Source organism: Macrobrachium nipponense, chromosome 4 (genome assembly GCF_015104395.2).
Source record: "Macrobrachium nipponense isolate FS-2020 chromosome 4, ASM1510439v2, whole genome shotgun sequence".
Classification (NCBI taxonomy): Eukaryota; Metazoa; Arthropoda; class Malacostraca; order Decapoda; family Palaemonidae; genus Macrobrachium; species Macrobrachium nipponense.
The window spans coordinates 128,702,872-128,728,948 of NC_061100.1; the positions used below are offsets into that span (position 1 = coordinate 128,702,872).

Genomic DNA, 26,077 nt, shown 5'->3' on the forward strand with positions numbered 1-26,077 from the left:
ATAAGATCCTGCTCTCCTATTGGTCAGTATCTATCCCATCATGCCTCTCCGTAAAGGCGTCGTTTAGCCACTTCGTTGCACCAACGTTATTGTACGCACGCGGAATTCGTTCGTACACACATACGTATTCGTTAGTTAACATAAATTCGTGTTAGTGATTTCGAGTTCTACTTGTACGTATACTTTATTGTGTGGTGTGTGAACTTAATTAACTTAATGATAGCCATGGGTCCCAAGAATGTTGCTGAAGTTCACGGAAAGAAGAGGATGCTTTTTTTGGAGACAAAGACGGTGATAATTAAAAAGTATGAAACTGGCATGCGGTTGAGTGTGATTGCTAAGGAATATGGCCTAAATCTGTCGATGATAGGCACCATCCTTAGGCAGAAGGAAGCCATGAAAGCAGTTACACCTTCCAAGGGCGTGACTATTTTGTCCAATAAGAGGAGCCACTTGCATGATGAGATGGAGAGGCTGCTTCTTGTATGGATTAAAGACAAAGAAATCGCTGGCGATACGATAACCGAGATGGCAATCTGCCAGAAGGCCAGCACTATTTTCGGTGATCTGATTGCCCAGGCCGAAGATGACGTGGAGAAGGGACATCGATGGCAACCCCAGACTTCAAGGCTTCTCATGGGTGGTTTGATGAATTCCGTAAACGGACTGGCATCCATTCGGTGGTGTGGCATGGGGAGGCTGCCAGCTTGGACAGGAAAGCAGCCGAAGCCTTTATTAAGACTTTCGACGAGATGACGATCAACGAAGGATACAGTTCTCAGCAAGAGGAGGAAGAGAAGAAGCTACCTGGGCGTAAGCCTATGAAAGACAGGCTTACGCTTGCACTATGTTCCAATGCCAGTGGGGATTGTAAAATCAAGCCCCTACTTGTGTGTCCTTCGGAGACTTCTCGAGCCTTCAAGGCCCGTAAAGTGCTAAAGGAGAAGTTTCCAGTGACGTGGAGGGCTAGTGAGAAAGCCTGGGTAACGAGACTTTTGTTCACCGAGTAGGTAAATCTGTGTTTCGTCCCGACAGTGAAGGAATTCTTGGAAGAGAAGCGCCTCCCTCTGAAATGTCTGCTGTTGTTGGACAATGCCCCTGCTCACCCTCCTGTCCTCGAGGAAGATATCCTAGCGGAGTATTCTTTTATCAAGGTTCTTTATCTTCCACCTAACACCACCCCTCTCCTCCAGCCCATGAACCAGCAAGTGATATCGAACTTCAAGAAGATGTATACAAAACATCTTTTCAAGATACCACAAACCTCACCTTGCATGAATTTTGGAAGGAGCATTTCGATGTTTTGATATGCATCTGACTCATTGATCAAGCTTGGTAGGAGGTTTCAAGGCGAACCTTGAATTCTTCGTGGAGGAAACTCTGGCCTGATGCCGTATCCGCCCGAGACTTCGAGGGATTCAACGTGGGCAAAGCTGATGCAGATTCAGAAACAGTTGATGATCCTGAAACTGTTTCACAACCAGATCTTGACGAGATCGTTGCACTCAGCAAGTCCATGGGGCGGGTCGTCGACGAGGACGACATCAATGACCTTCTTGAGGAGCACCAAGAGGAGCTTACGACAGAGGACCTGAAGGAGTTGGAGGCCATGCAACATAATGTCGTTCAAGGAGAGTTCTCTAGCAGCGGCGAGGAGGAGGAGGAGGACCCTATGACAACGGCAGAAATTAAGGATGCTCTAGCTGCTTTTCATAAAGTGCAATCATTTGTAGAAAAGAGACACCCCGAAAAGGCTTACACAGTTCGTATGCTTGCGCAGTTTGATGACGCTTGCCTGAGTCATTTCAGGAACATTTTGGAAAGCAGGCAGAAGGAATTTTCCTTGGATAGTTATTTTTTAAAGAGGCCTTTAGTAGTAGTAAGCAAACAGGAAGATCCAAGTGATACGAAAAAACAGAAAGTTGAAAGTGGTGGAGAAATTGAAATTTTGTAAAAAACAAAAACTAAAAACAAAGTATAACTAAGTAAAAAAATGTAAAAATTAAAAAAAAATGACAAAACAAAAAGAAATTTCATTTTAAGTTTTTAGTAAAGTTAAGTGTTAATGTTTCCTGCCATTTGTTAATGTGTTTCGTAAAGTTTAGTGTTAATGTTTTCTGCCATTTTTTAATGTGTTTCGTAAAGTTAAGTATTCTTGTTTTCTGCCATTTGTCCTCCTCCTCTGTTGCCACTTTCGGAGATTGCCTCACCCGAAAGATAAATTTCATACATACTTACCTGTCAGATATATACATAGCTAAGACTCCGTCGTCCCCGACAGAAATTCAAATTTCGCGCCACTCGCTACAGGTAGGTCAGGTGATCTACCGGCCTGCCCTGGGCGGCAGGACTAGGAACCATCCCGTTTTCTATCATATTTTCTCTGTCGCCGGTGGTGGTACAACATTGTTGTTATTACCTCCTGACTTAGATTCATTTTTCAACATTTGATCAACGTTTTTTCGGCTTTTTTGGTGACGTATTTGGATCGTGTTTTTGGCATTCGCTACTGTGGACTGTTTTTGGAATAACTCTTTTGGATTTTTCTCAGTATGTATGATTCTAATGTGAGTGTGAGAATGTGTGTGAATGTAGGCTGCAGGGTGAGGATACCGAAGGCTTCGGTTGATCCTCACACTGTATGCCGTAAATGTAGGGGGGTTCAGTGTTCTGCTATTAATACTTGTAAGGAATGCGAGGGATTGAATGCAGAAGAGTGGAAGACTTTGACTTCTTATTTGAAGAAGTTAGAGAGGGATAGAGTTAGACGACTGAAAGGTGTGAGTTCAAGGCCTATTGAGCCTTTCACGGATAAATTCTATTCCTACTGATGTAGATTCTCCCTATATATCTCTTCTCAGAGTGCTTTTTCGGATTCGGCATCGGAAATCGCCAATCTGAAAGCTACTATTAGAGACATGAAGTCCAAGATGGCTGACTCCAAAGGTAAGGCAGTGATAGTGAACATTTCAGTGAAGTGAGTTCTCCAGTGTTGTGGAGGGGGCGTTTGATCGTCCCTGCGACGCTCCCAGGCCTAGACCTCTTCCAAGCTCCCATGCCCGAGGAGAAGGAAAGTCGAAAGCCTTAGGAGGTCGTGGGGAATCCCCAACGGTCAGACGTCCCCTTCAGCTAGCTCTGCTTCATGCAGGCGGCTCAAGGGCGCTATAGAAAAAGCGTCTTTCGCGAGTGTTTCTCGTCCTCTCCCTCTCCCTCACCTAAACGAGGGTGGAAGGAGTCGAACTTGTCGAGACCGCTGAAGAGTCATATGAAGCCTGACATAGATTCGAGCCCAGAGCGCTTCTCAGATGACGCTCCGTCTGCTATTAAGAAAGCGAAGGTGGCGTCAGCGTCACCTGACGCTTGCGCGGAAGTACCCCTTCAGTCTTCTTCCCCGAGTGATGACGAAAGCGTCATGGCACTAGACGTGGGGAGAAGCGTCAAAGAAAGATAATTATGGCAGTCCAGGAACAACTGTCATCTCTTGTGGGAGTTTTAGCGCCCCGTCGGAAGGACGTGACGCTTCCAATTAAGAAGTCTCGTCCTCTCTCACCTGCTCAAAGAGAAGCGTCAGACAGACGTGAAACTGCTAAACGTCTTACCGAAGCTTCGAGTTCGAGAGCTAGAACGGGGGCTTACGAGAGTTTCGTAAAGCCAGAGAAACGTAAGACGTCTTTTAGAAGTGAAGCGTCATTGAAAGCGGATCTTAGACGTGACGCTCCGTCCAAATATGTGACGCCAAGTATGACGCCTTTAGAGAGCGGAGCGTCTTCCAGGCGCGAAGCGTCATCAAGACGTCAGCAAGAGACGTCAGCCAGGACGCTCAGAGAACGGGAAGCGTCATACAAGGCGTCTTCTAAAGTTCAAGAGAAGCCGGAGCTTGTGACGCCTTCCAAGTCTTTTAGAGCGGGAAAGAGGAAGGAGTATCATTCCCTTAGCCCCTCTCCTATTAGGAGAATGGAGTCTCAGATAGATCCCGAGTTGGAGGAAAACTCGGATGATGAATATCATGGAAGAGAGGGTCTGTCCAACTATAAGGTTTTGACTACCCTGCTTCTGGAGGAGTATGGAGACGAGTGACTCCTGCTGCTCCACCTCCTTCTCCGCTCTCGCTCTTCTCCAGTGCTAAGACGAAGAAGCCTTCGTCTTTTCTAAAAATGAAAACCCACCATCTCGATGAAGAGGGCATTAAACGCCTTAGACTCATGGATGAAGTCTAAGAAAGACTTAGTCAGGACAGTCTTTTTGCATGCCTCCAGCAAGATTAGCTGGGAAAAGAGGCACATATGGTATAAGACGGGAGAGAATATGGGTATCGCTCTCCCTTCTACAACAGAGGCAGATTTTCGACTTTGGTTGACGCTTCACGTCGACAAAGTCTCAATTCAGCACGAATTACGTGGGGTATTTCGGAAACCTGGATCATCTCCTCAAGGGACTCTTTCATGTATTGGAAGTCTTCAACTTCTTAGATTGGTCCCTTGGGGTGATGGCCAAGAAAGCCCATGATTCGGAAGGAATCGAACCTGAAGCCCTGTTATGCATTTTGTCTTGCATTGACAAAGCGGTACAGGATGGATCTTTTGAAATCTCTTCATTATTTGGAGCAGGTCTTTTAAAGAAAAGGACAGTGTATGGCGCCTTCTTAACAAAGGCAGTCTCGCATGCTCAGAGGGCAGCTCTACTGTATTCGCCTCTTTCTGACTTTTTGTTCCCTTCTCAGTTGGTGAAGGACGTTGCTCACTCTTTAACTGAGAAGGCGACTCAGGATCTTCTGACGCAGTCAGCTAGGAAGAAGAAACCTGTTTCGACATCTGACAAGAAAGGACCTAGTACATCAATGCAGCCCTTTCGAGGTGGTCCGACCTCCAGACCTCCGCAAGAAGGAAGGCTCCGGAGAAGAGAGGTAGGTCTGCCTTTCGTCCCTTTAAAAAGGGAAAATGAAACATCTCTCCTCCAAGCACCAGTAGGTGCCAGGCTCCTGGGATTCGTGGAGGCCTGGACACTGATAAACGCAGACGCGTCTTCATTGGCTATCATAAGGAAGGGATATCGTATCCCTTTCCTGAACACTCCCCCCCTAACGTCGATACCAAGGGAACTATCAGCCAAGTACAAGGACCCTGTGCTGAGGGATACTCTTCGATCGATGGTGGAACAAATGTGGGACAAGAGAGCGATAGAACTAGTACTGGATCAAAACTCCCCGGGGTTTTACAATCGCCTTTTTTCTAGTGGCGAAAGCCTCGGGAGGCTGGAGACCAGTACTGGACGTCAGCTCTCTGAACAAATTTGTTCAGAAGGAGAAGTTCTCCATGGAGACTTCTGCTTCAGTCTAGCGTCATTACGATAAGGAGATTGGATGGTGTCTCTAGATCTCCAAGACGCCTACTTTTCATGTTCCCATCCACCCTTCATCGAAGAAGTACCTCCGTTTCATGACGGGGGAAGGATCTTTCAGTTCAGAGCCTTGTGTTTCGGCCTCCACAGCTCCTCAGGTCTTCACAAGCCTGATGAAGAATGTGGCGAGGTTTCTTCACCTCAAAGGAGTAAATATCTCTCTGTATCTGGACGACTGGCTCATCAGGGCCAGATCAGAGAGACAGTGCTTGGAGGACCTAATGTTAACTCTAGATTTGATCAAAGCGTTGGGATTGCTCGTGAACCTCGAGAAGTCTCAGCTGACCCCCAGACAAGACCTAGTCTATCTGGGGGGGATTCGGATGGATTCTCGGGGTTTTCGAGTTTTTCCTTCGCAAGAGAGAATCGCGAAAGGTTTGCGAATAGTCTCTCTCTCTTAGAGAAGGAACAAACGTCAGCGAGGGAATGGTTGAGCCTTCTGGGGACGCTTTCCTCGCTACAACAATTCTTCCCTCTAGGAAGACTACATGTACGTCCGCTTCAATTCTTCCTCAAGAGGTCTTGGAGCTGGAAACCGGACAACTGTCGGACGTTTTTTCCCATTCCAATGGAGATAAAGTCACACCTACAATGGTGGTTGCTCCCTCTGGAAGAGAACAAAGGGATCTCTCTAAGAACACAGAACCCAGACTAGTGTTGTTCTCCGACGCGTCGGAGAGAGGTTGGGGAGCGACATTAGGCTCAGAAGAGGTGTCAGGCACCTGGGAACCAGCACAGGTGACTTGGCACATAAACTGCAAAGAGCTCTTCGCCGTACATCTGGCTTTGAAGAGCCTAGAACCTCTGGTATTAAACAAGGTAGTGCAAGTAAATGTGGACAACACCACCGCACTGCCTACATTCGGAAACAGGGAGGGACGCACTCCTCGTTCCTTTACGAGCTGACGAGAGACCTATTACTTTGGACGTCTCACAGGAACATCTCCCTACTGACAAGGTTCGTACAGGGAGTAAAGAATGTGAGGGCGGACAGGCTCAGCAGGAGGAACCAGGTCCTTCATACAGATGGACACTACACGAGGGAGTGTGTCTCAATCTCTGGTCTCTGTGGGGGGGACTCCTCATGTGGATCTCTTCGCAACATTCATTTCAAAAAGGCTCCCAGTGTTTTGCTCGGTCGTGGAAGATCCAAGAGCACTTATGGTAGACGCCTTCCTGCTAAATTGGTCTCGAGTAGACGTTTATGCTTTTCCCCCATTCAAAATCCTGGGTTAGTAATGAAAAAGTTTGTGGCGTCAAAGGAGACGAGGATGACGTTAATAGCCCCCCTTTTGGCCGGCCCAGGATTGGTTCACGGAGGTGGTAGAGTGGATCGTAGACTTTCCAAGATCCCTACCAAGAAGGACGAATCTTCTCAGACAACCACACTTCAAGATGGTACCATCAAAACCTCCCCGCTCTCGCTCTGACTGCCTTTCGACTATCGAAAGACTTGTCAGAGCGAGAGGCTTTTCTCGCGAAGTGGCAAGCGCGATCGCGAGAGCACGCAGAACCTCCACTACGAAAGTATACCAGTCGAAGTGGGAGGTATTTAGAAGGTGGTGTAGAGCCAAGAAGTTGTCCTCCTCCTCTACCTCTATAGCGGAAATTGCTGATTTCTTGCTATTCCTGAGAGTAAAATCTCACTAGCCGTATCCACAATAAAGGGATACAGAAGTATGCTCTCGGCTGTATTCAGGAACAGAGGATTAGATCTGGCAAATAACAAAGATCTCCACGATCTCATAAGATCTTTTGAGACTTCAAAGTCTAAGGAAACAGTACCTCCGAACTGGAACCTGGACGTAGTCCTCAAATATCTGTCATCGGATAGATTCGAACCTCCTCATCTGGCATCGTTTAGAGACATAACTAGAAAATGTCTATTCCTAGTATCTTTAGCTACGGCAAAGAGAATTAGTGAATTACAAGCTCTGCAGGATAAAGTAGGATTCAAGGGAGACTCGGCTATTTGCTCGTTTAAGACCCTGTTTTTAGCTAAAAACGAGAATCCACGAATCCCTGGCCTAAGTCATTCGAAGTCAAAGGAATGTCGAGTCTCGTAGGCAGAGAAGCAGAGAGGTCTCTATGCCCTGTTAGAGCACTGAAGTTCTACCTTCAGAGAAAGCGTCAGTTGGGAGGCTCTAGACAAGGTCTTTGGTGCGCGGTAAAAGACCCCACGAGACTGATGTCCAAGAATGCTCTGGCGTTCTTTGTAAGAAACGTCATTACGGACGCTCATAAGGTCTGTCCTGACGAACAGTTACAACTACTGAGAGTAAAAGCTCATGAAGTAAGAGCGGTTGCGACGTCTCTCTCGTTTTATAAGAATATGTCGCTTAAAAACATAATAGACACGACATATTGGAGATGCAACTCAGTATTTGCATCTCATTACTTGAAAGACGTGCGTGTGACGTATGAGAAGTGTTTTTCTCTAGGTCCTATCGTATCGGCAGGTACGATTCTGGGTACGGGAGCCGACACCAATCCTTAAATGTATATACTGTTCTTCTTTTTTGGATATGGTCGAGAGTCTCTTCGAACAATGGAGGACTTAGGCTCGCACGGGCGGCCGTCTATGTTGTTCAGTAAGAGAATTCTTGTCATATCCAATTAGTTGAGTATAATTTTTTTTTTGAAAATTATGTATGTGTGCGTAGTGGTTTTTGAGTTACGGTTGTTGTGACGAGTTCGGGGATAACTCGTAACAATCCTTAGTTCTAACATATGGTTAGGATCAGGTGGTCGGGATTGGTTGTGTGCTCCTTCATAAGGTGTATTGTCATATAAGTGGATCAGCACCCATTGACAAAGTCCTTTTAGGCTCTGCCGAGTAAGTGGATAAGACCCCATCGACAGACCCACAAGAACTCTTGGCCATAGATCACATATCTCGCTAAAGTTTCTTGAGGTGATGCAGACTACTGGGCGAACACCCACGAAGTCTACCACCTATCAGGTAGGAACCAAGGTTTTATTTATACCTACAACATATGTTGTTTACCTGTCTATTCCATATAGTAGCTGTCTCTTACCCTCCACCGAAGGGTGCCAATCAGCTATGTATATATCTGACAGGTAAGTTGATTGTATGAAAATGATATTGTTATGATACAATAAAGTTTCATACATACTTACCTGGCAGATATATACAATTAAAGGCCCACCCAGCCTCCCCGCAGGAGACAGGTGGAAGAGAGAAAATATGATAGAAAACGGGGATGGTTCCTAGTCCTGCCGCCCAGGGCCATGGGCAGGCCGGTAGATCACCTGACCTACCTGTAGCGAGTGGCGCGAAATTTGAATTTCTGTCGGGGACGACGGAGTCTTAGCTATGTATATATCTGCCAGGTAAGTATGTATGAAACTTTATTGTATCATAACAATATCATGTTTCACATTTTACTACGTATGTACGTACAGTATTTCTTGTACCATGTACACTAATACACTTTATTTACAGGTATAGTATAGTTTATGTTATGTATTGAATGGTCCAAATGGTTGTATTTCATTGTTTATTGGTCAATTTAGCTTTATTATAAAATTTACTGTGGTGTTTTTGTAGGGCTTGGAACGAATTAGGCAATTTACATGTAAAACGTGGTTTGAGATACAAAAAAATCAAGTTACAAAAGGTGCTTTGGAATGGATTAATTTTGTATCCTGAGGCACTACTGTATTTCGGTATGGTATTATTTTTCCTCCATCGAGGATTGACTACCGATTTGAATCTCTGCCCCGGCAATCACAGACTTAGGTCTCTGGTTGGCTGGAATTCTCACATACATGTATGCCCATCTCTCCTGCATCGCATTTTGCCGTTGTGAGAATTTTCAGACAGAGATATATCTCACTAGACTAGTTATCATCTTTTTGTTTACCTCACAGTAACAGAAGTCTGTAGCCTAGTCTTCCACTTCATCGCACCTGCTGCTGCAATGTCGCAGAATGATATTCTTCAGACAATCTGAGTTTGTCTTCTAATATACATTTCGTAATTTGTAAGGTGTGCAATTATTCTTTGTTCACCCCGAATTGTAAATAAATAACGGAAGGCGTTTCCTGTTCCCCGCCCTGCCAGCTCTGCTTCCAAAGTAAATAGAAATGTCCTTCCTGATCCAACCCATGGGAAGCGGTACTTCTGGCAGTACAATCCCTGTGTTTTCATTACTGAAAGACACTCCGCTTTCATTGCAATCTCTGACTTTCTCACCGAACAGCAATGAAATAGCAGTTTAGCTTTTTCAGTCCTCTGTAAAACAACAGGGTTTAAAGCCATCTTCACTGGTTGGTGTTATCGACGGGACTTTTTCTATGATCAGAATCTTGAGAGTTTACTTCTCTCGATTCAATTGTGAAAACCTAGGTCCACATTCACCTTAGTCATTCACTAGTAATATAGTATTGTTTCTCCTTAGTTGAGATTCAACTACTGATGAGAAACTTCTGTCTTTCCATCACAGGGACCTCGGTCTCTAGAAGGCAATTGAATATTGTCTGATGTGTGCATGCCATGAGAGAAACATCATCTCATCTCCCAACATCGGTGGCGAACAAGATAGACGATTTGTATGGTTGTTATCAGCATAACCCTTCAAAAGGAAGGTGTCATGTTGTGACTACGTCTCGGATGCATGATAGCGCACTGAGTGCAGTCAGTTGGCATCTTTTGAGAAGAGTCCAAGTCCGTCATGAGCTACCCTGTGGACTTTGTATTGGTTGATTCAGATCAGTCATTACTTTATGCTATTGGCGTGTTGCTGTACCCAATCCTCTGCGGACTGCCATTGCAGAAGTGTCTGATAACACGTCTTTCTCCGAGTCTTACGAGATTGTGAGAGACTTCTATGCAGTTGTATAGCCCAGTGGATGGGTGCATTTCATGACCGAAAAATATGTCGGACAGGAAGGTAGATGAGGTCTCATTGCAACCATATTTATATCTTTCTTCCTTCGGATCTGCCACAGGTCCTTGGAACCTCCTTTCCTTGGACCGGTGGTGGATGCTTGCAGGTTGTGTTTACTTACCTGGCTCCTTCAAGAGGACAAGATGCATCTCACCTATGGTCTGCAGTTCTAAAGGTAAGAAGGATGCGAGAGTGACTGGTCTCTCCACCTTCCCCACCTCGTCCTTCCACTCCCCTTCCTTCGGGTTGAGGATAGGACTCGAACTTACACTGGCTGGTCGGGCGATTGATGCGGTAAGCTCACACAGAGCTTCCTTTCTGTTTCTTATCAGAATCATAGAAGCAATCCTGCTCCTTCCTCTAGCAAGGGGAGGAAGGAGACTGGCAATAATGCAAACCCTTCCTGGAACTTTGCATTAATGCCTCCGACTCTAAATATTATTCCCAGCCCATTTTCGGATGAATTACTATCCCTCACTCATTTTGAAAAGGCCCAGAAGTTTGACTCTTGATCATGCAGCTCCTGTACTCCGATCAAGTTGTCAGCGGCAGGGCACTCCTTCTCGCTCTTACGACCAGGAGGAATAGCCCAGGTGTGCAGAACTCCAGTCAGTTCTAGAGGCTCACTCATATTCCTCCCACCAATCAGTGAGTCTTCCTCATGTAAAGGACCGAGGGTTTGGCTATCGTGTTGGAACAAATCACAATTTTTGAAAGTAAATTGTATTTTTCTTAACTATACAAACCTGAGGTCCTTTACATTTATGCCCAACTCGTGCCACCCCTCAATCTGAACTTGGGCCGAAAGGCAAAGTGGTGTGTTTACATCCAGGTAGGTGGGCCTACCCGCATGCCACAGGGTAGTTACTGTGAACCACATTGTTCAAGAATTTAACAGCCGTAATTCCCAGCAACAAAGAAGTAATTCCTTATGTAAAGGACCTCAGGTTTGTATAGTTAGGAAATATACTGTTTACTTTTAAAAATTGTGATTTTTTTTATTATTTCTAAGCCTTGCAAAGATTTTCTGATTGCTTTAGGAAAAAATCAATTATTTGCCGGCATCATAAAACAAACCAGAAGAGTATATCAGTTATAGTTTGGACGTATCGATTTTTACCAAGAAACTTTTCCGTGTAAGCGCCACTTTTCCCTCCATGGCATAAGTTGCGTACCAGGTAGCGCTATAGGAAGCCCCATAAGCGCGAGAGGGTTAAGGAACTTAAAGGGCATGAAATTTTTGAAGGATGGAGTTGGTTGAGCCATGAACAAGTATTACAGCACCTTTCTAGCCTTCTGACTCAGTGTAGCACTCTTCCTGCCATTTTCTTGGATAAACTTACGACTGCTTTTCAAGTACATATATACAATGTCTGTTGACATAATGAACCTGTTGACTGGCCAGGGTATTCAGGTGTTACTTCTTACATTTCCTTTTAGAAGCAGTGTGACTACTTAGTACCATTACTTTTGAGTACAAAACTACAGTTCTGTTATTTTTCATTAAGAAGAGATATTGATTCTTACTCTTAAGTTCAGTCTTTTAATAGTAAGTTGGTATTGTTACATACTTATAGTCTTGGCCTTTGTAGTTCATTAGAGGCAGCATTCGCCTGTTGTTCCATACACTTGGTGATTTTTTATTGCTCCTGATATCTCAAGCTGGGTAAGTATCCAGCGAGAGCTTATGGAAACATGGAGCTGAAAGGTCATTCAGTGTTCATGGGATTTTCGTTGGCTAATTCAAGCAAGCTGGCTCAATCCTTAAGCAAGTTTTGATTTATTCTATTAAACTATATTCTGTCTTTTTTTTAGAAGTGTTATGTGTTTGTCATTGGAATTTTGTGAAAACAGGTTTGGATGTAGTAAATGCTTTCTTTCAAGCAACTGCCACACACCAGTGTTGTGTACACTTTTAGTAGTACACATTGTTCTCTGCTAGTTTTTTTAAGCTAAATAGTATGTAATAGTTTTGTTTGAAGGTGAACTGTTTTTGCTACTATGATTAGAGTTCTTATATTTATGTTTATACATATAATATATAGTATATATATATATATGTGTGTGTATGAGTAAATATATATACATACAGTGGACCCCCCGGAAGATAGCAAGAATCCACAAATACTTAGAACCCTCCCCCCCCTCATAAAAATGCTTAAAACTGCCTATTTTCTTAGTTCAAACTCAAGAAAAATTCACTAAAAATGCTTATACGTACCTGTGTTTTTTTTTCAAATAGTTTTATCGTAAACAGTGCATGTATAATCATAAAATTCATATAAAATACAGTAATTTGTGAATACTATTTCCCATATAAAATACCTCGAATATGTGAATTTCCTACAAATAATGGGTAGATATGGTCCATAGAGAAATTGCGAATATGTGCGGTGGACTCCGGGTTCGGGGACTCACGTATTTGCGGATTTCTCTCTGGAACATATACGTACTACCCATTGTTCGTGGAAAACTCGCCTATTTGTGGTAGTTTTCTATGAGAAATGTCCAGAAATTCCTTTTTTTTTTTTATAATAAATTTCATCATGAAATACACTTTTTGTGATAAAACTATTAGAAAAACCATGTATGAACATTTTGAGTGGGTTTTTCTTGAGTTTTACCTAACAAAATAGGCAGTTTTAAGTCTTTTTATAGGGGTTTCAACTATTCGCTGGGGTCTGGTACCTGTCCCCCGCAAATACGGTGGGGAACACTATATACATATATACGTATAAAGTATCTTTTTTTAACATTGCATGTCTCTCCACAGAGCTCAGGAAGCAAAGGTTCTGTTCATAGACTATGGAAATTTAGAAATTGTTGCAAAAGCAGACCTTTGTTGGCTCCCTGATCGCTTGAAGGATACTCCGGCCATGGCCCATGTATGCATTTTAACACATGTAAGTTCTGCCTGTTGATCATTGGTTACATAAAAAGGTATTTTTAATTAAGACTTGCTTAATGTTCTGTATTAGAGTGGTGGAATTGTAGAATTATGTTGGGCAAGCATGTAGTACAGGTATTTCCCATTCCCAGTGTTTCAAGTTTGCAATGGGGTTAGCAGTTCTGATGGTTTTGAAGTTATGAAGAAATACCAATACAACATTATTGAAATTATTTAAAATTTCGCACAAGACTGGCAGAGTTAGCAGCATTTACAATGGCATCATGAATTTCTTATATTTTTATGTTTATGATACAATTCTTATTAAATGTTTATGATGCAGGCGGTCCCCGGGTTACGACAGTCTCGGCTTACGACGTTCCGAGGTTACGACGCTTGTCAATAGATGTTATTTCCAGGGTTATGACGCATATTCCAGGGTTACGACGCATGTTCCAGGGTTACGATGCCTACAACGCTAATCTGGCAGATGAAATATGACACCAAAAATGCAAAATAATCAATATTTGAAGGTTTTTTGATGCAAAATGCCATAAGAATGCAGTTTACATAGTTTTCAATGCACCCAAAGCATTAAAAGTAAGGTTTTCTTAGGATTTTTGGCGATGTTCCAGCTTACGACGCATCTCAAGAACGGAACACCCGTCGTAACCCGGGGACCGCCTGTACTGTAATTCATATTCATTAAAGGATATGTTGTACAGTACTAAGAGAGAGAAAGAAAGAACTGAGGCATATTTACATTAAAGGCTAATGCAGTAACATGCACACTCTTACACTACTTTGTTTATATTTTATGCTATAGTATTCTCATTTATATATTTACTGCATCTTCTTCTTTTTTTGTTTTATAAACCAAATTATAAATGCAATCAAGTCCATAGGGGACGTACATATGCACACGCTCAATTCCATGCCATTGGTGAACTTGGCACAGCCTGTTGGGGTTTGTCTTGTCCACATATGAAATAAGCATTTAGATATTATTGTAGTGATTAGCAATGAAATGTTTGAAAAAGAAACCCACAAAATCACTGTGAGTATTTACGCTTTATTTTACTCCACACTCGAGTACTTTCAGGCCCTATCTGTGGCCCATTTTCAAGAGATGTGTAGGTTGTCAGCCTGGGTCAAGGCCCAGTAGTCTTCTGGAAATTCTTCTCGTTGAGCTGTCATTTATATGATGGCTGTTCTGGTTTCCTTGAGAGTTGCTAATCCCCTCTTGTTGCTCTGATATCCTGAGCTGAAGGTGAATGGGGTTAACTCTTGTGGTAAGTGAGTGGTCACCAAAAGTCTTTTGGGCAGAAAACCTAATCTCCAGGTCAGAAGGGTCAATTCTAGCTTCTTTTAATATCAAAGCTCGGCTTAAGGGATCTTCTGAGGTAAAACCTTTGTTTCCTTCTATTACTTTAATCTCTCTGATGAGTGCTCCTTCTACTACCCTCCTGTGACATATTTTATTGCTTTTGTATATGAGCGTACTGTTTGTAAAATCCATCCTATGGTCATTAAATTATGTGTCAGTGACACTTATTTCACGTTTGAGGGACAAGTTTACAAACAGAAATATGGAGTAGTTATGGGGTCCTCATTATCACCTATACCGCTGTTATATATGTTTCCGGCTAAAAATGTATTTTAAATGTAATTAGTGCTCAGACCTTCAACAAGCTTGTTATGTAGTTGAGCAGTTACAGTGTTTATGGAAACTCACCTTTGTATATCTTTTGTGTATATGTTTAGTCGTAAATAAACCACTATATAGGAAACGTCTCTTAAGTATCCTATCTAACATTTGGTAGCAGAGCGTCCGATCTGAATATTATACCTTGGATTTACCATTTTAACGGAGTTTTCTGTGGATTTATACAACGTAACATCATTATGAGGATGGAGTAGACTTTCCCCTTCACTGCTGGGGGTGTGGGGGATTTCCAGGTCATGTGGGCAAATGCTTTTACTTTCGGCATGTTCCTGGCGTCAAGTTTTCGTAGCATGAAGCTTGATACCTCGAAGTCGAGCTGCTTGGATATTTGCTGCTGGAGGAAAATGAAGTATTGGACGCCTTGAAGAGTAAGCCGATAGTATCATGGTCTTCGTTTGGATGAATTCGTAATCTCTCACCTGCCAAAGCTTGGGACTGTGCACTGATACTGGAAACACATCGTGAAGTAATGCTTAAAGTGGAAGAAACTTACTGAAGTAATGCTTTCAGGTAGAAACACACGATGATTGTAATGTCAGTCTTTGCTTGGATGTGATAGCTGAGGGCAACAAGTGGAGAAAATCTGAAGGATTTCCGAACGGTATTAACGGCGAATAACGTAAACTTGGAAGCTGTTCGTCTTCCCTGTAGTCAGTCCTTTATGTATAATAATTGATCTAATTTTGCCCAGTTTGGCCTGGAATGATCCTAGCCCTCCCGGTGGTGGTTTTTGCATAAAGAAGTATGTTTTCATTTGACACTTCTAGATATAAAAGTGATGGTGATCTATCTGATGATATTAGTAAGCTTGAAAAATTTGGAATAATAAACAAGATTACAGGAGAATTTGATTTCTTAAAATGTAAGACTTGCAATGGTCCCCTGTTTGGTCATATAGGTACAGATGATGATTGTGTAAGAAAGACAAGAGCTAAGAAATTCAAGGATGAGGAAGCAAAGATTTTGATGGATCACTTCAGAAATATGACCTGTTTCAAGCTCAAGATGCTCACGATGGATACTAGAATATCTCAAACTTACTGTGATGCGTGCGATGTGAATATGGGAACCAGACTGGATTACATTATGCATATGGAGTCAACTCACAAGACGAAGGTTGGTGATTCTCGAGTCAATGGCTCAGTAGAAAATGTTAGCTATGGGTCCGATTTGACAAATATGTTGACACAAGAAACAGAGATTTTGTCAAAGCTTTTAGATAGCACTTCGAAAACAAAATCTTTTCCCGATACAACGACTCAGATTACAAAAGCCAAACTACCACCGATTTGGGTTTGGGTTGGACAAACTTTTGAAAGATTTAAGGTTGAAATTGAAGATTGGAGCACTAATAACAAAGATAGTGAGTATAATAATATAATGAATTAATTGAAAGCTTGAAGAAGGATGAGAGAGTTAAGGAATATGTGATTACAGTCGTAATAGATCGTACAGTTAACAGTTCTTGAAGACCGTTCACAATGTCTTAGAGGTTCTGGCAGAGAAATATGCAAAAACTAAGGCTGAAAAGTGTAATGACATTATACAGAAAGTTCTTGCCTTTTCAACTGACAAATCAGAGAGTTGCGAGAAATTCCTAGATAAGTTCGAAAGTTTGATGGCTGAAATATCTAGGGAAAAAATAAATACTTGTCTTAATTATGTAATGAGTTTGTTAATGATAAAGGCAGCTTATGAAGGAGGAAAAATAACAACGGATGAAAAGACCCGCCTCAAAGAAGTGATTGAAGATGGGTTGGAAAGGAAACCTGTTGATGAAGAAAATGTTGTTCATAAATTGAAGATGGAATTTAGAAAGCTAAAAATAGAAAACAATAGAGATTCGATGGCTGTTAAATCTTTTGACAGCTCTTCTACGTTTTACACGGATAATAGAAGTCGTTACCAGAATTGGAAGGAGCTTAAAGAATCGCCAAACTTCTACAGGTATAGGATGTCCACTTCGAATCCTGGATATTGGAGAACAGAATCCGGTAACTATAGAAGAGGACCTTCCAGAATGCAATCTAGATCGTCCTCAAGAACGCCTTTTAGATCATATTCAAAAACGCGTAATAATCCTGCAGGAAGGTTCGATAGATCACCTAACTTTAGATCGCAATCAGATAAGAAAGTTGATGAAAGATTAAAAAATCTTGAACAATGCTGTGAGAAGCTTATGAAAGAAATGAATGAATTAACAAGAATTGATAAGATTGTCAAATAATGTCAGATTTGTGTCCGAAGAAAACAAGGAGATATTGATTGGTCGTACTATGGAAGTGCACTTCACAAAAGAAGTTGAAGAAGTGGAAGCTATGATTGTTGACATTGGGTGTCCGAAAACTCTCGTAGGAAGGGAATGGTTAGATAGATATCTCTGTTCAAATAACATAACGAAGTAGGATTTGCAAAGTAAGTCTTGTTCTCAGGATTTTAGATTTGGAGATGGACCAGTTATTCACAGTACAGAAATAATTAGTCTTCCAGTTTCATGGAAAGAAAAAGATACTGAAGATGGTTTTGTGAAAATGTTGGTGGATGCATATGTGATTAACGCCAAGAATATACCTTTTTTGTTTGGGAAAAACACCCTAAAGGAATGGAACGTGGATATAATGCATAATAATGTTATGGTCATTAATTTACATAAGTCAAGAAAATTTCAATTATACGACACTGATGGAGGACATCAAGCTTTACAATTATATAAATGTGGCACATGGACAACGGACGAAACAGTTTTCTTTATAAAAAAGGAAAAAGAAGTACAAAGTTATAGTAAAGTCAAGAAAATCCATGTGGTAACCACCATAAAGGAGGAAGAACAGGTTAATTTGGGCGTATAGAAATGCTAATTTACTGAATGATGAGATCAGGAAAAAATTATAAAAAAAAAAGTTGTAATGAACTGTAAAGTTTGTCAAAAATTTAAAAGATCTTTGGGAAGGCCGAAAGTAGCAATCCCAAAAGTAACTGATTTTAATCAGATTGTTACTATTGATTTGAAACAGAATGGAAGTAAATACATACTTTGGATTGTCTGCTCGTTCACAAGGTTTCTTTCTGGTGTAGTAATTTCAAACAAGCGAATGGAAACTATAGTTGATGCTTTGAATAATGGCTGGAATTGGCGGTTTGGTTTGGTTTTCCTTCAGTTGGCTTTTGGGCTGATAATGGAACCGAATTTCAGAATGAGGGGTTAAATGAATATGCTAGTAAGTTTGGCTTTACTGTAAAATTTGGTCCACCATACTCTCCTTGGAGTAATGGATTAAATGAGAGAAACCATCATTCAGCCGATGTTACAGTGAACAAGATGTTAGACGCAGACAAAAAGATAGATTTGAAAATGGCAGTAAATATGGCAGCATGGACACACAATACAAATGTGAATATTCTTGGATACGAACCTATGAGATTGGGTGACTGGGAAAATCAGTTATTTTTCCAGGAATTTCAATTGGAAATCTAGCCACAGAAAGTTTATTCGATAGTGAAGCAGTGTCAAAAATTATGGAGAGGCACCATGAGATAACTAAAAATAAAAAATTTAGGGAAGAAGAATATGGAAGTAAGTTGATTATGGCTTCCAAAGTGAGAAAAAGTAGCTTTAATGACATAAAATACGATGAAGGGGATCTTGTATTTTATCAGGAGAAAAATAATAAAAGCTGGTCTGGTCCTGTAAAAGTATTTTGTCATAGGAATAGAGATGTTTTTATTTGGGCAAATGTTGATTTGAAAAAGGTTGCTGATTGTAAAGTACAGCCTTACAGAGTATATGCTCGTGAAGATGACAATAACGAGGGGCTAAATAACAAAGTCTCTGACACTAGTCAGGAGAAATATGAAAAAGAAGAAAATTCCTTATTTGAAGAGAAAGACGAAGTAAAAGATGATTTAAGAAGAAACACGAGATCTCAGTCTAGAAAGGTTGAATTTTTAGAAGAGGCAGAAGATGAGGCCAAAATGTATAAGGAAATTAGTAACTATGCGGAAGAGAAGAAGAAATATAATAACGGAACCATTGATTTTGTTGACAAGAAGGATGATGCTATAGGTGCATATTGGATGAAGTCAGAAAAGGCTGAATGTTTTGACTTTGATAATACGGTAAATGTGGTGGAACTTCCAGTTAAGTATCATAAGTTGCCTGAAGTGCTTATAGCTAAAGAAAATGAATATAAAAATCTTACTGAGTACAATACTTTTGAAGAAGTGAAAGATGATGGACAACAGAGAATCAGCAGTAGGTGGGTAATTACAAAGAAAGAAAAACATGATGGTCAAAAAAGTGATTGTAAAGCCAGACTGGTTGCCAGAGACTTCCAGGAAGAATGTAAACCTCAAGCTGATTCTCCCACAGCTATGAAAGAAAGTGTTAAAATATTTTTAGCCGTGGCAGCAAATGAAAAGTTTGATCTTCAGTCCATTGATATTAGGGCTGCCTTCTTACAATCGAGAGCCTTGGATCGAGACATCTTTATTGAACCTCCGAAAGACTTGAAGAAAGAAGGTGTACTTTGGAAATTGAAGAAGCCTTTGTACAGACTTTACGATGCCAGCAGGAAGTTTTGGCTTAGAATAAAGGATATTTTTAAGAACGAAGGATTGAAGAATGTGAGTGGCGATGAAGCATTTTACTATCAGTATGAGGAAAATAATCTTATAGGAATGGTCATTACCCATGTCGATGATTTTAGCATCGCAGGAACAGAAAGATATTTAATAATATCATAGAAAAGATTAAGAGTGTTTTAACAGTGTCAAAGGTTGAGAAGAATGTATTTAGATTTACTGGTATAGATATACACAAATCAGAAAACGCGATTGTGATATCGATGGAGGATTATGCAAATAGTATTGAGGAGATACAAGATATACGTAAAGCCAATTCTGATGATCTGTTGACAAAACAAGAAATGAAAGTCTATCGAAAGTATGCTGGTAAAATAGGCTGGCTGGCTGCGAACACTAGACCAGATTTATCGATAACTGCTCTACTAATGTCAATGAAGAATAACGATGCGAAGATAAGAGATCTTAAGCGAGTAAATCATGTTGTTGGGAGAGTTCATAGCAAACCAAATAAAGTCATGTTTTCAAGTATTGGTAATAAAGACGATCTCGTTGTATTTGGTCTGGGAGAAGCTTCGTATCGGACTGATAACAAAAGCATTGGAGGAAATCTTGTTTTATTGGGATCAAAGGAAACGTACAATGCGGTACCTATCTTTTGGAAATCAAAGTTAATACAAAAGGTGTGTCACTCTGCAAAGGCAGCTGAAAACTAGAATTTGTCTAAACTGGTTGATGATTCCGTATTCTTCGCTAAACAACTTGGGCAGTTACTCTTTGGAAAAACTCTTAAAGACTCAGTAGCTCTTCCTGTCAGATTGTTCACTGATTCTAGGCCTTTGTTGGAATCGATAGGTAGTACAAAACAGGTGGAGGAGCGTTTACTTCGAAATACCATTACAGATTTGAAGGAAAAGTTGGAAGATAATTCTGTGGACTCTACACCTGGCTCGACACGAAAGATATGATAGCAGATATTTTGACAAAGGAATGTAAAGATAACATAGAAGTTCATAATATTTTTCTCAGAAATAAATTTTGTCATGCTAAAAATAAAAAAAATATTGTGTCTTGTGTTGATGGCGAAATTCGCATTAGAAATAAAGTGTAAATGAAAGTATTAACTAATATTTTACTCATGTGATGTAAATTTTATATTAACTCATGTATGAATCCATTGCCTTATAGTTTTGACGGCGTGTGTTATTTATACTAGTATTTTGGTTCTCATGATTATTTGTTTATTTAATTTTTTTTTTCAAAATTTAAACAAACAGAGAAGGGCGGAAACATGTTATATATGTTTCCGGCTAAAAATGTATTTTAAATGTAATTAGTGCTCAGACCTTCAACAAGCTTGTTATGTAGTTGAGCAGTTACAGTGTTTACGGAAGCTCACCTTTGTATATCTTTTGTGTATATGTTTAGTCGTAAATAAACCACTATATAGGAAACGTCTCTTAAGTATCCTATCTAACAACCGCTAACATCTATATGGAATATTTTGAAGCCAATCTAGTTCCTAATATTAATGTCCCTAACTTCCTAATATTAATGTCCCTAACTTAAAAACTGCAAGGTTGGTAGAGATATGTGGATGATATTTTTGCTATTGTGCTAGGTGATGAAAATGAAATAGAAACTTTTCTAGACGAACTCAATAAGTTTGATGATAACAACATCCAATTCACTTTAGAGAAAAGTAACAATAATAAACTGCCCTTTTTAGACATACTCTTAGAAAGAAAAGAAATAGGATATGAATTCAGCACTTGTAGAAAGCCCACACACACAAACTCACACATCCATTTCTTCTTTTTTCACAGTCATGTTATAAAAATAAGGGTTCTCACAGGTTTATTTCTTAGGGCAATGAGAACATGTGACCCTTGCAAGATAGATCAAGAGATAAATTACATCGATAATAGCTTTGATGCATTAGCATACCCGGAATGGTTCAGAAAAAGGGCACTCAACAAAGCTAGGAAGATTTTTTTACAGAGCAAATGTAGAGAGTACATGGAATAAAGAAAACAAGTAAATAGTTGCCCTCCCTTTTATGCCTAAAATGAAACAAATCACTTCAAAAATGAAAGAAAGTAAATATAAATTTGTGTATTTACTTTTGATAATATCGTAAAAAACAAAGTATGTAAAAATTAATTGGAAAGAGAAGACAGTAATACAGATGATGTAGGGGGGAAGGGGGGTATACATAATCAAGTGCAGCAATTGTGGGGGCAAATATGTGGGGGAATCAGGTAGGGGAATAAGGACTAGAATACAAGAACACAGAAGGGCAGCACAGCTTAACTCGCAGGGGAGTGCTATAGCTAGGCATTGTTGGGAAAATGACCATAGGATGGATTTTACAAACATTGGGCTCATATACAAAAGCAATAAAATCAGTCACAGGAGGGTAGTAGAAGGAGCACTAATTAGAGAGATTAAAGTAATAGAAGGAAACAAAGGTTTTACCTCAGGAGATCCATTAAGCCGAGCTTTGATACTAAAAGAAGCTAGAATTGACCCTTCTGACCTGAAGATTAGGTTTTCTGCCTAAAAGACTTTTGGTGACCACTCACTTACCACAAGGGGTTAACCCCATTGACCATCAGCTCAGGATATTAGAGCGACAAGAGGGGATTAGCAACTCTCAAGGACCAGAACAGCCATCACATAAATGATAGTTCAACGAGAAGAAGTTCCAGAAGACTGCTGGGCCTTGACCCAGGCTGACAACCTACATACACATATCTTGAAAATGGGCCACAGATAGGGCCTGAAAGTACTCGAGTGTGGAGTAAAATAAAGTGTAAATACTCATAAATAAACACGTTATACACAGTGATTTTGTGGGTTTCTTTTTCAATCTTTAGAAGAAAACTGAAAGAAGTTTTTGTTTGTTTCAGTGAAATGTTTACTGTTATATGAGCTAATCATACTTGGAATAAACTAAACTTGTAATAAAAACAGTACAGTGTCTCAAGCAAAGTAAATAAAATTGTAACACTTATGTATGGTACATGCATTCATTCGAAGTAGTTGTGAACATCTTGGAGTTGGTTTCATAATTTTATGTTTGTGATACAGTAATTCATATTTCATTAAAGAGAAGTATGTGAAGTTTTGCAATTGTGAAGGATTTTACTGATTTTACTTTTGACATAAAGTATGTTGGTTTACCTTTGTATACCTGTTTTACATTCTTGTTTAAAGATAATAATGATAGTTCCAGTAATCCATTCTTTTCTTGTAGTTATTAAAAAAATACTTCATAATTCTTTTTGTAGTAGGCTTAGTCAGCTCATTATGAGAATAAATTTTTTGCCACAGGCAGGACGATTTTTTCCTCATATTAGTACGTTGAAAATAATCAGTACTACAGTAATTCAGTATAAACGGATTCTGTAATTAAAATAACAGTTTCATTACTATTACCTTTTATCGTAGATACAATTGTAATAGACTATTTGACTTACACGAATGGATACTATGAATGGTAATTACAATATGGTAGTAGCTGATAAGGAAGTTGCTGTATAAAAATTCATGGTCACAAAACGTGGGTAGGGTTTGGATATAGTGTAGGCTAGGCTACTGTAGATGGTATTGTGAGGACCAGAGAGAGGGACAGGTAACTGGGTACTGATGGTTTATTACAGACGAACAGAGTTGACATAGACAGGTGTGGACGGATAAGTAGTACCGACTCGCATCAAGAGCTGAAATGACGATTAGACAGTAGGTTTGTGTTTTCTTACAGACATACATTTAAAGATAATAAGACATATAAATAATGCAATTACATGAGTTATAAATTGGCGGAAAGGCTGCAGAATGCTTTATAGAATGGTTAAATGAACAATGTGGTTTGATGATGAGATACAATAAAAATATAGAAAAAGCAGTTTCTTTACAGTACTATTATATACACTAGTGTAGGCTAGGCTAATTGCAAGTTATTTTTTTCAAGAAACCATGGGGATTTTGTAACCTTACCCCATTGTAAATGGGGAAATACCTGTACCAAAATGGCGAAAAAATTACTTATTGGTATTAGATGGGCTATGGGCTACAACTGTTTTTTTATATATTAGCTGTAGATTTGGGTGGTGTAAAGATCATACAAATTTTAGAGTCAACTCATCCATCTATTACACAAATTTCAAAATACATGCTTGAGAAATACTGTATTTAAGAAAACCCATGAACATTCAAAATTTTAATTAGCTGAGTATTTCAAGCATACCAGGAATATGACAAAATATGAATAAAAATATTACATTTATGTATTACTATTGCCACTTTATTTACAATATTTATTTGATAATCACCAAAGCAACCAGAAATACAGTAAAACCAAAATGACTAAAAACATGGATGTTATAAGCTACATTACCAAACTTCTGACTGACTTATAATCCAACTAGTACATACTTTTAATCTGTATCCCTCTATCAGGGCTTCTTTACTTTGTTCATAAAATCCTGCTTATCCCTACCATGGTCTATCCAGTAGAAAAAGACTTCCAGGACAAGGCCGACTTAATGTACAATGTACCATCACTTGGGTCTATAATAGTATGTAGTATTTTTATTGATTACGACAAAATTAAAAGAATCAGGGCAATTTATTTTCATCAGTGATTCTAGGCTAGATATTGGGCATTTGTATAATTGATTTAGATGATTTGGAACTAAGTCATCTTTATCCTAACCTGTTACAATTTCACTTCTTCATTTTCTGATTTTATTTAACCCTTAAACGCCGAATGGACGTATTAAACGTCGAGTCAAAATGTCTCCCGTATGCCGAATGGACGTACCATACGTCGACTCAAAAAATTAAAAAAAAAAATTAGCGGAAAAATACTTATAGGCCTACCAGCCGAAAACTTTTGAATCACGCGCCTTGGGGGATGCTGGGAGTTCACGGATCGAGGTGTTGTTTTGTTTACAATCGTTACGCAGGAGCGCAAGCGCGAATTTCTTTCTTGCCGCACTAAAAAGTATCTGTGACACATCTCGGAAATTATTTCGTCACTTTGACATAATTTTTGTACCATTTTAAATTAGCCGTTACATGGAGTATTATATATGAAAATGTGCGCATATTTATGTCAAATACAACAAAAAAATACTCATGATTGTAGCTTTTATCAGTTTTGAGATATTTTTATATAAATAACGATGTGCCAAAATTTCAACCTTCGGTCAACTTTGACTCTACCGAAATGGTAAAAAAACGCAATTGTAAGCTAAAACTCTTATATTTTAGTAATAATCAATCATTTACCTTAATTTTGCAACTAATTGAAAGTCTCTAGCACAATATTTCGATTTATGGTGAATTTATGAAAAAACCTTTTCCTTACGTCCGCGCGGTAACTTTCGAAAAAAATCATACATGCAATTGTGGTAATGTTTGCACCATTTTAAAATTAGCCGTTACATAAAGTTTTATATATGGAAATGTGCGCAATTTCATGCACAATACAACTAAAAACAACCCATGGTTGTAGCTTTTATCAGTTTTGAAATATTTTCACATAAAAAATGATAAGTGACAAATTTTCAACCTTCGGTCAACTTTGACTCTACCGAAATGGTCGAAAAACGCAATTGTAAGCTAAAACGCTTATATTCTAGTAATATTCAAGCATTTACTTCATTTTGCAACAAATTGGAAGTCTCTAGCACAATATTTCGATTTATGGTGAATTTATGAAAAAAATTACATTTTCTTTATGTCCGCGCGGTAACTCTTCCGAAAAAATAATACGTGTGATTGTGGAAATGTTTGCACCATTCTAAATTAGCCGTTACATAAAGTTTTATATATGAAAACGTGCGCAATTTCATGTAGAATACAACTAAAAATAATTGAAGGTTGTAGCTTTTCTCATTTTCGAAATATTTGCATATAAATCACGATAAATAGAAAAAAAATCACATTCGGTCAACTTTGACTCTACCGAAATGGTCGAAAAACGCAATTGTAAGCTAAAACTCTTACAGTCTAGTAATATTCAGTCATTTATCTTCATCTTGAAACAAATTGGAAGTCTCTAGCACAATATTTCGATTTATGGTGAATTAAAAAAAAAAAAAAAACTTTCCTTCCCTCCGCGCGCGGATTCTCCGCCACAAATCTCCGAAATGCGTACGTCCCATTCTCGGAATATTTGCTCCGTCTCATATTAGGCATTTCTTAGAGTTTTATATATGAAAATGTGCGCAATTTCATTTAAAATAAAACGAAAAATATTTGAAGGTTGTAGCTTTTCTTATTTCCGAAATAATTGCATATAAAAAAATATATATAAAAAAAATCTACATTTGGTCAATTTTAACTCGTCAGATATGGTCGAAAACTGCATTTGTAAGCTAATACTCTTACAGTATAGTAATTATTCAATCATTTGTCTTCATTGTGAAAGAAATTGGAAGTCTCTAGGACAATATTTAGATTTATGGTGAATTTTTGAAAAAAATATTTGTTTACGTCCGCGCGTTACGAATTCATGCATTATATTGTGATAATATTTTCTTCTGGTGGTTGCTTTTATCG

The 26,077-nt window shown here is 39.5% G+C and overlaps 1 protein-coding gene across 1 annotated transcript in view; it reads left to right on the forward strand.

The window, feature by feature from the left end:
- Positions 1 to 26,077, forward strand: part of LOC135211173 (uncharacterized) — a 285,675-nt gene that overhangs the window by 57,369 nt on the left and 202,229 nt on the right. The window contains exon 5 of the mRNA XM_064244376.1: positions 13,084 to 13,213. Coding sequence (XP_064100446.1) covers positions 13,084 to 13,213 — 130 coding nt within the window. The remainder of the gene's footprint in view (positions 1 to 13,083; positions 13,214 to 26,077) is intronic.